General features: G+C 48.5%; 1 protein-coding gene across 1 annotated transcript in view; it reads left to right on the top strand.

Moving 5' to 3' along the window:
- The window catches only part of LOC146797058 (vacuolar fusion protein MON1 homolog B-like), a 143,391-nt gene that overhangs the window by 89,846 nt on the left and 36,992 nt on the right, over positions 1-16,553 (top strand). The window contains exons 4-5 of the mRNA XM_085629673.1: positions 8,750-9,548; positions 11,149-11,296. Of these exons, the coding sequence (XP_085485799.1) occupies positions 8,750-9,548; positions 11,149-11,296 (947 nt within the window). The remainder of the gene's footprint in view (positions 1-8,749; positions 9,549-11,148; positions 11,297-16,553) is intronic.

The raw sequence follows: 16,553 nt of genomic DNA, 5'->3' as shown, positions 1-16,553 counted from the left end.
TGCGAATAACCACTATTCCTAAACTCATATTTGTGGTCACATTTACAAAATGCATAGCATTCCTTCATACTCATTTTCATTCATTACATTTTACTTATGAGAAGTGATACATGGTTGGTGCACAACTAAAAAGAATTATAATATGATAGACTTCTAACTGCAGATTCCCTACCTTAGAATTATCTCCAGGTGTCAGACTGGATCTGGAAAGTTTTCAGCAGTTCCGTTTCTTTCTGCGCCAGTCAGTGCAGAACTGAGAGTGTACCCCTTAGTAACTTTTTGACTAACCTTTTTTCGACTTTTGTCGAACTTGTATTGTCAGAATCATCCAAAGGCCTTGGAGCGATCCTTCAAGCTCCTGGCGGCTTGATGCGCAATGCCACTAAGGTTTAATTCCTGGTCGAGAGGAAGGTCCTGGAAGCGGTCGCGGAGTCCAAGATCTTCGTCACACTCTAAGTCGTCAGGAATACCAACCTTTTGACCCAAATATGGACTGGTGTGAGGACTTGCCGGAGATAACTGGACTGGACATTTCTCCAGATATTGGAATGCTTTCTCCCTCTACCTTGGCTACAGATGAGGGGATGTCATTTTCTATGGTGGTGAGAAGGGCAGCTCAGTGGCAGTCAAGACCAACGTCTTGACGGAGGTGCTTTAGCCGAGAGTGACCCCCCCTCCAAACCACTTCTCCCTTTTAACGAAGCCCTGACGGGTGTCCTGTTTGAGACTTGGTCTTCCCCAGCACATGTGGTCTTGTGAAAAGAACAATTGTCCGCCGCCATTGCCCCTCTCCAGGGGACCCCAACTTCCTTACACAACACCTTCCCCAGAGGGCTTGGTGGTCCAAGCCTCTAACTCCCATGTTCATACTAGTGAATTCCCTACCGCCCGCTGGATAGGAAATCCAAGAGGCTGGACACCTATGGGAAGAAGGTGTTTTCGTCTACCATCCTGGACTGCGGTCCATGAACCCCACTTGCCTTTGGGCTGTTACTCCCATGCTCTATGGAATTCAGTTGCGCAGGTGCTGCCTATGATTCCGGAGGAGGACCGTGCCATACTCTCCCAGGCTGGTGCTGATAGGAGAGATACAACTAACCTCACAATCCGATGTGAACCGGATACCTCCGACTCGAAGGGCAGAGTGGTTTAATCAACAGTGGTCTTAATGCGCCACACCAGGCTGAGAACTGGCTTTTCAGGTGGTATTAGAGTATTACTTATAGACATGCCCTTTGATGGCTCCTGTCTCTTCGGAAACAAGACTGATTCAGTGCTAGAGTGCTCCAAGGACAGCAGGGCTATGGCCAAATACTTCGACCTATCCATGGCACCTCACTATCCCTAGTCCACCTTTCATGGCCACGGAAGGGGCTTACAGCGCTATACCCACCCCATCATCCCCCCCGCCCCACCCCCTTCCTTCACTACAGTGTGCAAGCTTCCCTGCCTCTGCCTGGCCAAGGACACAGTACCCATAGACCTCCTGGGACCAGCAGCTCACCATCCCTCACCCCCGGCAGCCTCAGCCTCCAAACCGTCATAGTTTGCCCCCTTATCGTCATGGGCACCCAGTGGGAAGCACTGGAGGTCTATCCCGTCGGCCCAATAGGTTTTGCAGATTAAGAGGGGCAACTTCCTCCCCTTTGAGTACCCCTCCACCCATGCCAACTGCTTGCGACAGGCTGATGGAGGACCATCATTTCTTACTCTGCCTGGAAGTGGCGGCTCTCTTGGCCAAGGGAGCCATAGAGAGGGTGCTGACACCAGGAATCGGTTGGGATGCTATTCCCGCTTCTTTCTGGTGCCCAAGAAGGACGGAGGCCTTCATCCTATCCTAGACCTGCTCCCTCTCAATTTCTTCTTCAAGAAGAAGTGCAAAATTCTTGCACAAGTCCTGTCTACTGTGAGCCCAGGAAACTGGATGGTAGAGTTGGTCATGCAGGACGCATATTTCCACATCCCAGTCCTGCCCTTCCACAGGCGTTACCTTCGGTTCACGGTGAGCCACGAGCAATTTTGGTTCACTGTGCTCCCTTTTGGCCTTACCAGTGCCTCTCCGGTTTTCACGAAGGTGATGGCGGTGGTTGAAGCTCATCTGTGGAGATCAGGGTTGCTACTCCTCCCCTATCTTGTAGACTAGCTGTTGAAGCCTGGCTCGTCCTATGGCTGTCGTCTCCCACCTCCAGACTGCGACAGAACTTCTGCATTCGCTGGGGGTTCACTATCAACATGCCAAAGTCAGGCCTGCCTCTCTCAGACGCTCCCTTTCATCGGAGCTGTTCTGGACATTGCAGTTTTGGGCCTAACCTCCCAAACGGCGAAGTCCAGGATATTCGGACTATGATACCGATGTCTCTATCCTGGATTTTGGTGAGACAGAAACTGAGGATGCTGGGAGTCGTGGCCTCCTGCATTCTGCATGGGGCACATGCGGGCTCTGCAGTGGGATCTGAAGCTCCAGAGGACGAAGCATCAGGGAAATGTCTCTGACATGGTCCAGAAATCGTAGGGAACTGCAAAAGATCTGCAGACCCCTGTCCCTTCCCCAACCAGATCTGACAATGGTGACAGATGCGTCACTCTTGGGATGGGATGGCTATCTTGGAGAGGTGGAGATCAAAGGCCTCTGGTCTCCGGAGGAATCCGGATTCCACATCAACCTTCAGGAGCTCTGGGCGATCCAGCTGGCATTAAAAGCCTTTCTACCCTCCATCAAGGCGAAGGCTAGTGCAAGTGTTCACGGACACCACCACTGCCATGTGGTATTGAAACAGCGTGAGGTGGGGTTGTGGACCCTTTGCCCAAAGAACCTGCATCTCTTGACATGGTTGAAAATCAGGGCATGTCCCTGGTGGTTCAACACCTGGGGGGCTTTCTGAAAGCCAGGGCGGACGAGCTCAGCCAAAGATACCTAGCAGAACACAAATGGCGTCTCCATTCGGAGGTGGTGCAAGGTCTCTTTCAGCAGTGAGGAGAGCCTTGGTTAGATCTGTTTGCCACTGCTGAGAATGTGCATTGTCAGCAGTTATGCTTCCTGACATTTCCAAGGCTTCTCTCACTTGGAGACACTTTTCTTCTCAAGTGGAGTTCAGGCCTCCTATACTCCTTTCTGGCCATACCACTCTTACCCAGAGTTTTCAAGAAGATCAGAAAATATCAGGCCCAATTCATCCTTGTGGCCCCGGACTGGGCTCAGAGTTTGGTATCCCAAGCCATTGAGCATGTCAAGCAGTCCTCTGATCAGGCTGCCTCTTTAGGAGGATCTTCTGTCGCAAGCAGGGGAACGATCTCCACCCAAACCTATTAATGCTCTGCCTTCTTGCATGGAGATTGAGCGGTGACAGCTGACAGTTTTCGACCTTCCGTCTGAAGTCTGTAGTGTTATTGTGGCAACCAGGCGTCCCTACACCAAAACAGTATACGCCTGCTGTTGGGGCAAGTTTGCCACATAGTGTACAGAAAAAACTGGTTGACCCCTTTTCTGCCCCTCTTTCTCATTTTTCTCTTTATGCTTTCCCTTGCCCAGCAGGGTTGTGCTCTATGCACCTTAAAGGGTTACCTTTCTACTATTTCAGTTTTTTTGTGGTTGCCTGACCAGCCATCCCTCTTCAAATCCCTTATTGTACATAGGTTCTTGAAAGGATCGAAACATATGTTTTTTTCCTTCTTCTCTTATCATGCCTCAGTGGAACCATAAACTGGTCCTGGGGTTTCGGATGTGTGCTCCCTTTGAGCGTTTGCAAAACTGTCCTCTCAGGCTTCTTCCCATCAAGACTGCCTTCCCGGTGGCAATAATATCGGCCCAGAGGGTCAGTGAGCTTCAGGCTTTGTCATCCAAGCCTCCATACTTAAACATCTATCAAGACAAGCTGTTATTCGGACTAGGGCATAATTTCTTCCGAAAGTCCTCACTCCCTTTTATATAGGCCAGTCCATCACCCTGCCTACTTTTTACGCTCTACCACATCCCTCTAAAGATGAGGAGCGACTTAACCGACTGGATCCAAAATTAGCGTCGTTGTTCTACCTTGACCGCACAAAAGAGTTCTGGGTGGACGACCAACTCTTCATGGGGTATGTCGGAGTGAAGACTGGAAAGGCTGTGCAGAGGCGGACCATCTCCCGATAGATCATGCTCTGCATTAAGATCTGCTATGCACTGACCAAGAAGCAACCCCCTGAGGGGGTGTGTGTGCTCATTCCACCGGAGCCAAAGTTGTGACCACTGAGTTAGCACATGCAGATCCGGTCCTGGACATCTGCCAGGCAGCAAAGTGGGCCTCTCTGCACATGTTAACTTAACAATACTGCGTGGACAGTCTGGTCCGTAGGGATGGGCATTTTTACGTTCGGTCCTGCAGGACTTTTTGGTGTGAAATTATTTAGCAGACCCACCTCCAGGGAGGTATTGCTTGGGTATCCGTTGTAAGCTAAGGAATCTATAGCTAGAAGTCTCTATCAGTTGAACAAGTTACTTACCTTCGTTAACGCCTTATCTGGTAGAGAATCTGTCTAGCTGCAGATTCCTTACCGACTCACCCATCCTCCTCGCTTTGTAAATGGATATTTAGGGACAGGGCTTTCTTCTTTCAGGGCCCTAGTGTTCCACACCAGTGGTCAGTGTTCTTCGTGGCTCCGCACTCCTGGCAAGGAAAGTTGCGAAAAGAATCTGACATCAGCGATCTTGGGTGTTATTTGCCTATATAGGCAAATCACATCCAGTGTCGACAACGCTATGCCAGCCGATCGATGCCACCTACTGGCGTGCAGGGGTACTGCTCATGAAAAATGTCCCGATCTAGTCTGACACCTGGAGATAACTCTACGGTAAGGAATCTGCAACTAGATCGTCTCTACCAGATATGATGTTACCAAAGGTAAGTAACTTGTTCATCTACAGCACGATTGATGGCCCTGGATAGTATGTGTTTAAGGACCACCAACAATTCTATACAGCGCTGTGATAAAAAAAAAAAATCTGACGGATGGAACAGTGTAGGACTTTTATAGATCGGCCATCAGGACAAAAAAATTACAGATGAACACTTTGGTGCCTATGTTCCCTATTTAGTTTTTTGTTCCAATGATTATTTGTTTTTGTGAAAACCATGAGCGATCTGCACAACTGACCCCTTGCTGAATTCAGAATGTTGCCCACTCTACCGACATTTACAGCTGTTTGGGTGCACCCTTGGGTTTCATACCTCTTTCCCCCAGAAAATACAGTAAGTAGAAAGAATCCACAAAAATTGAAAATATTTACTACCACTTTGAAATTTCCCAAAACCTTGAACAAAAATATATATATATATATATATATATATATATGTATTTTTTTACAACTCTGCATATTCCTAACACGCCCCCCCCCCAAGTTTGCTACATTTGGACATTTTTCTCAGTTCCCTCCAAGGTAATCTATAAACTGTGTGTAATTTCAGAATCTGCAATGTGTGGGGGGAAAAAGAGATGGAAATTTGGCCTGAATATCTTTTATGAAAAAAAGGTTATGTAGGCTTAAGCTCAAACTTCTCCAGGTATCGAACAAAGGGTTCAGCACATGTCGGAAAAGCCTCCCCGTTCAAAGGGTTAAACAACAGATAACTATGCCAAAACGCTGCATGTTACCTATTTTGCTTTTTTCAGTTTTCCTTTAGCTCTCCTAATTTTCTTTTTTGGCTTCCTTGTGTTTTTGGTTTGATATTCTTTAAATGATATTTTTTTCCTTTCTATATTCTTGCTGTAGTCTTTGGGTCTTTTCTATACATGTTGCCTTGTTGCACCTCAATTCTTTGTCAAAAAGTAATTAGGAGGGTTCGGAGGAAGGTATTGTTCTGCGTCTATATCGCTATGGTGTTAATGTTATTTTTATTTATGAGACACAGGTTCTTCGAGCTTCTTGACGCAGGCTTAGCACAGAAATCTAAAAGTAATGATATTAGTATGGTTAAAATAAGGTGTTCAAGCAGTAAAAGCAGCTAGGATTTTAAACCATTTTGATACCATAAATGATTGATTTTTGCATTAATAAAGGGGGAAGAGTATGCCAGTTTGGCTGCAGCGATGGGCACAGCCATATCCTCATAGGTCACCAGTCATGCCTGGGGAACAGTGAGAAGATGTTTTGAGGTTGAGCACTGTATACACTTGGGCTGGTAAAAAGAGCATGTTCTACGTTGTGGCAATGACTTGTTCTAGTATACAGCTTTGTGGACTAGTTTTAAAGCCTTACATTTTATAGTGGGCCAGATCTGAAACCAATGAAGAGACTTTAGGACCACAGTGATGCGAGCATATTGCGGCGCATTAGACACCAACCAGGCGGCAATGTTCTGTACCAGTTGCAGTCACAGGTATTTATCAGACAACAGCATAACCATCCTGAATTGTACAAAGGCTTTTATAACCGGAATATACAGAGTAGTATATATAAGACAAGATTACTTCGGGAGTGCAGAGAAGGTTGAAACAAGCATCAGCAATTTTGGTGACTTGTGAAATCCTGGACACCTTTGAATCAGTCACAAACCTGTGGTTATGCACCATTCTAGAGGGAGAGGTTGTGGGGGAACCATAATGTGTGGCCATACTGTTACCGCCCTATGATAAAATACAATACAAATAATTTTATTTGATTCAGACCTCAACTGAGGTCAACAAATACATAAACTAGAAAGTGTTAGATTATGTTATTAAAAACGTTTTAATACTCTTTATAAGAAGAGATAAGTAATAATAGTTTGTGGTCCACACGAACAACATATAATAGTTAAAACTATTAGATTTGTGCACCTTTTCTTTAAAATAACTTTAAGAAACTCTTTAAAAACTTAAGTTGTGACAAACAAATTCATTAGGGGGAGACTTACACACCATGATTATATCTTGAGCTAAAATACTGCCCTATGATAATCACAGGAAAGCAGTGGTGAGTATCTTGGTCTGAGAGGGATAATGTTCCAAATAGTTGGTTGGTAACCACCAGAGAACCACCTGTATTGCAGAACTCAACAATGCCAGTGGGCGACAGAGGTGGCATGTGCTCTTAATGTGGTAGCAGGGTTGTTTGTGCTTGGGTAGCATTAGTAGGTGCCATCCACTGGTAGATGTACGGGTATTAGTATTGCACAGGGGATCTGTGTCATTAGAAGCTTGCGTGTGAGAGGTGGAGGCGATGTCATGGCGTGGTCGTAGGGGCTGGGATACGACTGAAAAAGAAGTGAGTTTGAATGAACGACCTGAAGAAGGATGGTTGCAACTTGAATGCTAAGAACTGGGTGTTAGGGTCTTTTTTTATTGTGTTTTGTGTGAGGTTTATGGAGAAGGAAATGAGCGAGAGGTCCGTTCGGGACTCGTCGTCCACATCATGTCTCTTTGGATTACCAGAACTACACTGTGTCCTTTGAAGTGGATGGGCTGAGTAGAGGAGGCTCAGATAACAGATAGAGGAAATTTTAAATCAAGGAGAGACCTAGGTGCTGAGTTGGTCTCCCTGAGGTGGTTGTCATTTGCAGTCACAGTTTGGGTTGATGACAAGGGGCCATTAGCCTAATGTATGTGAAATAGGCAACTGATAGTTGTTTGCACAACATTCATTTAATGAAGATAATTGGGAGGTGTTTGTTTTAAGCAAGTGTTCTTTTCTCCTGGGCGGGGCTTGATGTGAGCCATTGAAAACAATTGCTATCCTACCTAAAGTGCTGTGAGTAAAGTTGTGTGCTCTTAACTGATGGACGCCAGGATTGCTGTTGAGCTCTAGTCGTGTTTTGACTTGGTAGTGATGGGAAAGATTGATGTCTGATGAAGTATTAAATCAAACATCTGCCCATGGTGTGATGAGAACTGTGCTTCTGAGCCTTTGGTTGGAAGTCTCGGGGAGAGGTCAGGGACATGGTTGATAGGCACAGGAAGGATGGTTGCTTCTGTTTTGAGTCCTCTGGATACTGTTGGAGGAAAATCTCGATTGATCCTTGGCCTTTGTTGAAGTGGAAAAATTGTGTTCTGCTCTGTGGGCATTTTGTTGGTTTGGCTGTAGGTAATCTGTGTTCGCTGGACAAAAAAGTGAGAAGGGGGCAGTGCTTGTGCAGTCCGCAATCCTGCATAGTCTGCGTCTGTTGTTTTTTCCAAGGGAAGATGGTGAGGAAGCCTTTGGCAAAAAGGTGGGCTACTCTTGCATCAGCAATATACCCCAGTGGGTGGGATAGATGTTAAACCCAAACTTCAGTCAAACCTCGTTTTTAAAGTGTTTTCCGCCTGCTGCAAGCTTGACATCAGATATTATATTCCAGAGGCAAGTGCTGTATGTAAGGTGAGGTAGGTGGCACCCCACACCCTTTTTCAGTGTGGTTTGTTAATCCCAAGTGAGAGTATACAGCTTAGGACCCCTTAGTTGTGTAGCTGCACTGCTGGAGGACACCTGTTGGTCAGGAGATAACTGTGTGTGAGAGGCATTGTACTAACACCAGGACTCTTGGGCTAACGAGTACTGGTTGATAAGATAAGAGGACAACAAATGCAGCACACAGTCCCCTTGGTGAGGTGCAGTTCTCTTTCATTGAAGTTGGATACTTATATTACTTCAAGAAGTCCGCAAAGGCGTAGCACAGTAATGATGCAGTGGTATTGGGATCATTTTTCAGCTGGGTTATTTTAGCCCCCTGTTAAAAGGTGAATTGTTCCTTGTCTTTCACATATGATACTCCTCTGTTTGCTATGTTGGTTTCTAATCTTTCCTTCTGTACTTTAGGTGACCACAAAGTGGTGTTTGTGCAGAAGGACCCGCTGGTGTTGGTGTCTGTCTCACGCACTCTGCAGTCAGAAGACCAGCTGCGAAGGGAGCTTCACTATGTCTATTACCAGATTATCAGCATGCTGACACAAGCCAGCATAAGGCGAATCTTTGAGCACAAGAAAAACTATGACCTGCGTCGGCTGCTGACCGGCTCCGAGAAGATATTGGACAGCCTTCTCAACCTGGTCGAGACAGATGCAAGCTATCTGCTAGGGGCAGTACAGTGCCTGCCCCTTGCACCCACTGTGCGTGACGCCTTGAATGCCATACTGCTGAAGGCCATCACACCCAACCTGGTCTTCTCCATCCTGCTTGCAAACAGCCAGCTGGTCACCATTGTCCAGGAGAAGGCAGTGATTGAGGACTGCAGGCTAGAACCCACTGACCTGCTCCTCCTACTCAACCTCATCCGTGCCTCCTCTGCCTTCCAGGCTGGCGAGATCTGGACACCCATCTGCCTGCCTCGGTTCAACCCAGATGGCTATTTTTATGCCTACATATCTTACCTAGACCCTGAGTGCACAGTCTGCCTCATTCTGCTCTCCACCGACAAGGAGTCGTTTTACTTTGTGTCAGACTGCAAGAAACGCATTGACGAGAATTTGAGGACTCAGAACCTGCTGCAAGTCATCTCAGCAGCTCGGCAGACCCATTTAGACACTGCTTCCTTGGTGGGGGTCCCCGACCTCAAGCACTTCATGTACAAACCACTGGACATCCCAGAGAACTATAAGCAGCTCACTCAGTTTACCAGGTGAGGATGGATGGAAATGGCTCAAATGAGTCCACTATCTCTTGGGTAGTTAGCCTTGTTGCATTTAGCCCTTTGGAATCCAAATAGTGCCAGGAAGGGCCACTGTTTGTTTGCTGTGTTTATGGTAGTCTCCGCCATTGTAGTTTAGGAGCTTGCCGGCCCCATGAGTTTTAGTGCTGCACAGTCCATGGGTAGGGAATTTTTGTTATTAAATTAAATTCTCCCTGTCAACTTCCTAGCATTGAGAGGTAGGGCACTGAATCCTGGGACTGATCAAGGCTAGCGGTAACACTTGCTTTAATATGGTGAGCTTCCATGCTGCACCATATCCTGTCGTTCAGCTCTGTTTCTGTCTGTAAGCATAAAAGCCGTGAAGATGAACGTAGACGTTTGCCAGCCATGCATCAATAGTATTCCGTAGTATATGCTTTGCTAAACAAATCTGAACTCCCCAAGGGCTCTCGCCATTGATGTGCAAGGACATCTAGCAATGGTCAAGGGAGAGAGGTGGGGAAGATTAATTCCTCAAAACCATCCAAACCTCTCTCTCGTCCCAAGAGTGTTCAATCCGGTCCTTGACTGTGTTGTTTGTGGTTGTAATATGTTGGTCTGAAGCCTTTCATCACCCAAGGTGTAGGGATTGTTGGCAATACAGGAAGAGGGTCCACTATCTCTGCGGATGGGTTACTCCATCACCACGGTGACCGATATCCCGTCTGCCGAAATAGAAGTCCCATATGATTTAATGGGAATTCTATTTCAACGGATGGGATATCCGTCGCCGTTGTAACCCGTCCTCCAAGATCTAGTTCAGGCCCTAAGTATTGTGTACAATGGTACACGAGTAGCGCATGCATAGCTGGAGAGCCATGGAGAACTGAGCAGCAGCCGTGCGCCCAACCATTCAATTAATGACAATGACAAGAGGCCGTTTATATGGAGGTCCCAGTTGTGGGTCAGGAGTGGGGGGGCGTGTTCCATGAACTGAAGGGTTTTGAGAATGAGGGCCAAGGTAGGAGTTCCTGCCACAAGGATGACGGCTCTGCCGGCCAACTGCTTGTAAGGGCCGGAAGATGGCTTGTTTAGGTGCGTCCCTACTAGTAGTCCCAAATAAATTGCAGGCCAAGGAGCAAACATAAGGCTGAATTATTTAAGATCTGTGACCCTCTTTGGTCATAGATAGTTGCTCCACTCCAGGTCCCGGAGTGCAGGTTTCTGCTTCTCGGCTCCCACGAGAGGTGCCACCAACCGGCAATCTGATTCAGTAGCAGGATCTAGATTTATAGGTGGCTGAAGACTGCATAACATTTCTGGCTGTGCCTTCATTCCCCGCTCATGCATTTGTGTGTCTATGTCCATGAATCCGATCCTAAGGTGAACACGCTGAATGTCCTTCTCCTCGAAATGAGATTGTTCCTTCTTGAATAAGGTAGGCACTGGATGACCCTGAAAGCTTTGCCTTGTGTGTTCTGTTGGTGTTGTCCAGCTGAGGGTTGGGTAAGCGGTGATGCATTGTGCTAAACACTGACTATTTTGGTTTGTTTCCTTCTTTTTTTTCTTCTGCTGTTAATTCCCTGCCTTTTCTCTCTGCTGGGATCAGTCCTGAGGCAGAAGGGCCATACTCTGACGAGGTGGAGAGACAGCGCCTGTTTGACCTCTACCGCTACTTGCACAGTCGCATCCACAGCACCTCGCGGCCTCTGAAGCTCATCTACCATGTTGCAGAGAAGGAGACACTGCTGGCATGGGTGAGCACATGTAACCGCTTGGGAACAGTGCTAAACAAATGTGGTTCTGCATCATGCGGTAGAGATGTGCTTCTTGCCTGCATTTTTTTTCTTCTATACCTATAGTAGTTGGACATGGTTCGCAGGTGAATTACCACAAGGGAACGGGTAGGCTCTTGTGAGGTTATGATAGCAGTTAAGTCCTTGGTGCCCCCCCCCCCAATTGGAAAACATCTATAAGTGATTATGAAGTTTATGCCAGTTTACCTTTTTCAAAAACCTCCTGAGACGTGCAGGGGACATTCATCCCCACACTAGTTCCTGTAGTGTTTTCACTGCATTGAATCCCCATTGGCTGGTTGCTGAGAGTAGCTTCACACTTTCTCTTTTTTTATTCGGCTATCCGATCGCCTCCAGGTGTGAACTTTGTCACTGCCGCTCTGCAATGTCATGAAAATTTGCCTAGCTTCAGGGGCGGTGCGTCCATAGGGGCGTTGGGGCGTTGCCCCCCCGCCCGCAGCTCCCTCGGTATCTCTGAACTTAAGTAAACTCTCAGTTTACTTAAATTCAGAGACGCGAGGGAGAACTGACAATCATGTCAGTCAGCATGACGTCGGACCGGCCACCCCCTTCAGACTCTGAAGGGGGTGGGCGGTCCGGCGTCATGTTGACTGACATGATTGTCAGACCAGGGGCAACGCAACAGGCAGCAGCACACAAGTGCGCATGCGGACGGAGGGCGAATTTTTGCGCCGTGCCCAGTCATGCGTACTAGTGTCTGCTCTGGCTAGCGCATGCCCATTAGGAGAGCGAGGTTTGAGCAAAGGCTCAAACCTCCGTCTCCTAATGGGCAGGCGGACGAGTAGTAACCGTGCCCTAAGCCAATCCTGGCGCTGCTGAAGGCGCCAAGGGCCTAGGAGCGGACCGGCGGTCTCTCCGATCAGGTAAGCTTTCTTTTCTATTTTACTTCCAATTCCCGGCCCCTGCGTGACTTCCCCAACCCCCCCCCCCCCGCGCACGAGAATTGCGATTGAGTGTCGCACAGGGTGTCATCGCCACCCGAGATTTCCATGTTCGATACCCAGCTCCATCACTCTGTGGAGATTTAAGGCAGCTGTGACCTCGGTTCCACAGTTGTCACCCGCTTTTGGTCCCTGAATGTATTCCAAGGCAGGCGGTGGGACCAATAGTGACCCCAAGAGACCCAAATTCGTGCCTCCTCCTCCGTCGCTTGACCACACTGTGTGACCCTGGGCACATCTTTTCTCTGTGCCTCGGTTCCCCTATTCACAAAATCTGAGAGCGCTGTTCTCGCAGATGTAGAACCTGAATTAACAGTTGGATGGAAATCTTCTCATGTAAAGCCAGCCCTCATCTCACTGTCGGCTCGGGCACTTACCTTTCTCTTCACTTCCGCTGACAGACCATCCGCGGGCCCCTGTTGAGATGGCTCGACATTTTTAGGGCTGCTTGGTGAGGTGTCCTGATTATTACAGCGGCAGATCTCGGTTTAAACCTCTATATCTCTCTATCTATCTCTCTCTATCTATCTCTCTCTCTCTCTCTCTCTCTCTCTCTCTCTCTCTCTCTCGTCTCTCTCTCTCTCTCTCTCTCGTGTCCTCTCTCTCGCGTCTCTCTCTCTCGTCCTCTCTCTCTCGTCCTCTCTCTCTCTCTCTCTCGTCCTCTCTCTCTCTCTCTCTCGTCCTCTCTCTCTCGTCCTCTCTCTCTCTCGTCCTCTCTCTCTCTCTCGTCCTCTCTCTCTCTCTCTCGTCCTCTCTCTCTCTCGTCCTCTCTCTCTCTCGTCCTCTCTCTCTCGTCCTCTCTCTCTCTCGTCCTCTCTCTCTCTCGTCCTCTCTCTCTCTCGTCGTCTCTCTCTCTCTCGTCCTCTCTCTCTCTCTCTCGTCCTCTCTCTCTCTCTCTCGTCCTCTCTCTCTCTCTCTCGTCCTCTCTCTCTCTCTCTCTCGTCCTCTCTCTCTCTCTCTCTCGTCCTCTCTCTCTCTCTCTCTCTCGTCCTCTCTCTCTCTCTCTCGTCCTCTCTCTCTCGTCCTCTCTCTCTCGTCCTCTCTCTCTCGTCCTCTCTCTCTCTCTCGTCCTCTCTCTCTCTCTCTCTCTCTCTCTCCTCTCTCTCTCTCTCGTCCTCTCTCTCGTCCTCTCTCTCTCTCTCGTCTCTCTCTCTCTCTCTCGTCCTCTCTCTCTCGTCCTCTCTCTCTCTCTCGTCCTCTCTCTCTCTCTCTCGTCCTCTCTCTCTCTCTCGTCCTCTCTCTCTCTCTCGTCCTCTCCTCTCTCTCTCTCTCTCTCTCTCTCGTCCTCTCTCTCTCGTCCTCTCTCTCTCTCTCTCGTCTCTCTCTCTCTCTCTCGTCCTCTCTCTCTCTCTCTCGTTCTCCCTCTCTCTCTCTCGTTCTCCCTCTCTCTCTCTCGTCCTCTCTCTCTCTCTCTCGTCCTCTCTCTCTCTCTCTCGTCCTCTCTCTCTCTCTCTCGTCTCTCTCTCGTCCTCTCTCTCTCTCTCGTCCTCTCTCTCTCTCTCGTCCTCTCTCTCTCTCGTCCTCTCTCTCTCTCTCGTCCTCTCTCTCTCTCTCGTCCTCTCTCTCTCTCTCTCGTCCTCTCTCTCTCTCTCTCGTCCTCTCTCTCTCTCTCTCGTCCTCTCTCTCTCTCTCGTCCTCTCTCTCTCTCTCTCTCTCTCTCGTCCTCTCTCTCGTCCTCTCTCTCTCTCTCGTCCTCTCTCTCTCTCTCGTCCTCTCTCTCGTCCTCTCTCTCTCTCTCTCGTCCTCTCTCTCTCTCTCGTCCTCTCTCTCTCTCGTTCTCTCTCTCGTCTCTCTCTCTCTCTCTCTCGTCTCTCTCTCTCTCTCGTCTCTCTCTCTCTCTCGTCTCTCTCTCTCTCTCTCTCTCGTCCTCTCTCTCTCTCTCTCGTCCTCTCTCTCTCTCTCTCTCGTCCTCTCTCTCTCTCTCTCGTCTCTCTCTCTCTCTCTCTCTCTCTCTCTCGTCTCTCTCTCTCTCTCTCTCTCTCTCTCTCTCTCTTCTCTCTCTCTCTCTCTCGTCCTCTCTCTCCTGGGCTCTGGTGACTTCGGTGAACTTTCCAGCAACTTTTTAAGCTTTTCACACACACACACACCCTCCAGGCCCTTGAGACCCTTACGGGTGAGTAGCTTAAACACCTGATTTGATTTTTATTTGACAAACCCTGTTCCTGATGTCATTACAGAGCCTGCATCCTCTAACTGTGCTAGAAAGTTACTAGAGACATTCAGACCAGTCTGGCACCTGGGTAATATTCAAAGGCGAGGAATCTGCAGGTAGATAGAGTATTCAGCAGAAAGATCGTTACTGAAGGCAAGTAACTTTTTCTTTGTTGTTGTGCGAATAACCACTATTCTAAACTCATATTTGTGGTCACATTTACAAAATGCATAGCATTCCTTCATACTCATTTTCATTCATTACATTTTACTTATGAGAAGTGATACATGGTTGGTGCACAACTAAAAAGAATTATAATATGATAGACTTCTAACTGCAGATTCCCTACCTTAGAATTATCTCCAGGTGTCAGACTGGATCTGGAAAGTTTTCAGCAGTTCCGTTTCTTTCTGCTCCAGTCAGTGCAGAACTGAGAGTGTACCCCTTAGTAACTTTTTGACTAACCTTTTTCGACTTTTGTCGAACTTGTATTGTCAGAATCATCCAAAGGCCTTGGAGCGATCCTTCAAGCTCCTGGCGGCTTGATGCGCAATGCCACTAAGGTTTAATTCCTGGTCGAGAGGAAGGTCCTGGAAGCGGTCGCGGAGTCCAAGATCTTCGTCGCACTCTAAGTCGTCAGGAATACCAACCTTTTGACCCAAATATGGACTGGTGTGAGGACTTGCCGGAGATAACTGGACTGGACATTTCTCCAGATATTGGAATGCTTTCTCCCTCTACCTTGGCTACAGATGAGGGGATGTCATTTTCTATGGTGGTGAGAAGGGCAGCTCAGTGGCAGTCAAGACCAACGTCTTGACGGAGGTGCTTTAGCCGAGAGTGACCCCCCCTCCAAACCACTTCTCCCTTTTAACGAAGCCCTGACGGGTGTCCTGTTTGAGAATTGGTCTTCCCCAGCACATGTGGTCTTGTGAAAAGAACAATTGTCCGCCGCCATTGCCCTCTCCAGGGACCCCAACTTCCTTACACAACACCTTCCCCAGAGGCTTGGTGGTCCAAGCCTCTAGCTCCCATGTTCATACTAGTGAATTCCCTACCGCCCGCTGGATAGGAAATCCAAGAGGCTGGACACCTATGGGAAGAAGGTGTTTTCGTCTACCATCCTGGACTGCGGTCCATGAACCCACTTGCCTTTGGGCTGTTACTCCATGCTCTATGGAATTCAGTTGCGCAGGTGCTGCCTATGATTCCGGAGGAGGACCGTGCCATACTCTCCCAGGCTGGTGCTGATAGGAGAGATGCAACTAACCTCACAATCCGATGTGAACCGGATACCTCCGACTCGAAGGGCAGAGTGGTTTAATCAACAGTGGTCTTAATGCGCCACACCAGGCTGAGAACTGGCTTTTCAGGTGGTATTAGAGTATTACTTATAGACATGCCCTTTGATGGCTCCTGTCTCTTCGGAAACAAGACTGATTCAGTGCTAGAGTGCTCCAAGGACAGCAGGGCTAGGCCAAATACTTCGACCTATCCATGGCACCTCACTATCCCTAGTCCACCTTTCATGGCCACGGAAGGGGCTTACAGCGCTATACCCACCCCATCATCCCCCCCGCCCCACCCCCTTCCTTCACTACAGTGTGCAAGCTTCCCTGCCTCTGCCTGGCCAAGGACACAGTACCCATAGACCTCCTGGGACCAGCAGCTCACCATCCCTCACCCCCGGCAGCCTCAGCCTCCAAACCGTCATAGTTTGCCCCCTTATCGTCATGGGCACCCAGTGGGAAGCACTGGAGGTCTATCCCGTCGGCCCAATAGGTTTTGCAGATTAAGAGGGGCAACTTCCTCCCCTTTGAGTACCCCCTCCACCCATGCCAACTGCTTGCGACAGGCTGATGGAGGACCATCATTTCTTACTCTGCCTGGAAGTGGCGGGCTCTCTTGGCCAAGGGAGCCATAGAGAGGGTGCTGACACCAGGAATCGGTTGGGATGCTATTCCCGCTTCTTTCTGGTGCCAAGAAGGACGGAGGCCTTCATCCTATCCTAGACCTGCTCCCTCTCAATTTCTTCTTCAAGAAGAAGTGCAAAATTCTCGCACAAGTCCTGTCTACTGTGAGCCCAGGAAACTGGATGTAGAGT

Source organism: Triturus cristatus, chromosome 10 (genome assembly GCF_964204655.1).
Source record: "Triturus cristatus chromosome 10, aTriCri1.1, whole genome shotgun sequence".
Classification (NCBI taxonomy): Eukaryota; Metazoa; Chordata; class Amphibia; order Caudata; family Salamandridae; genus Triturus; species Triturus cristatus.
The sequence above is the reverse complement of the archived record's forward strand: the minus strand, read 5'-3'. Positions and strand labels throughout refer to the sequence as shown.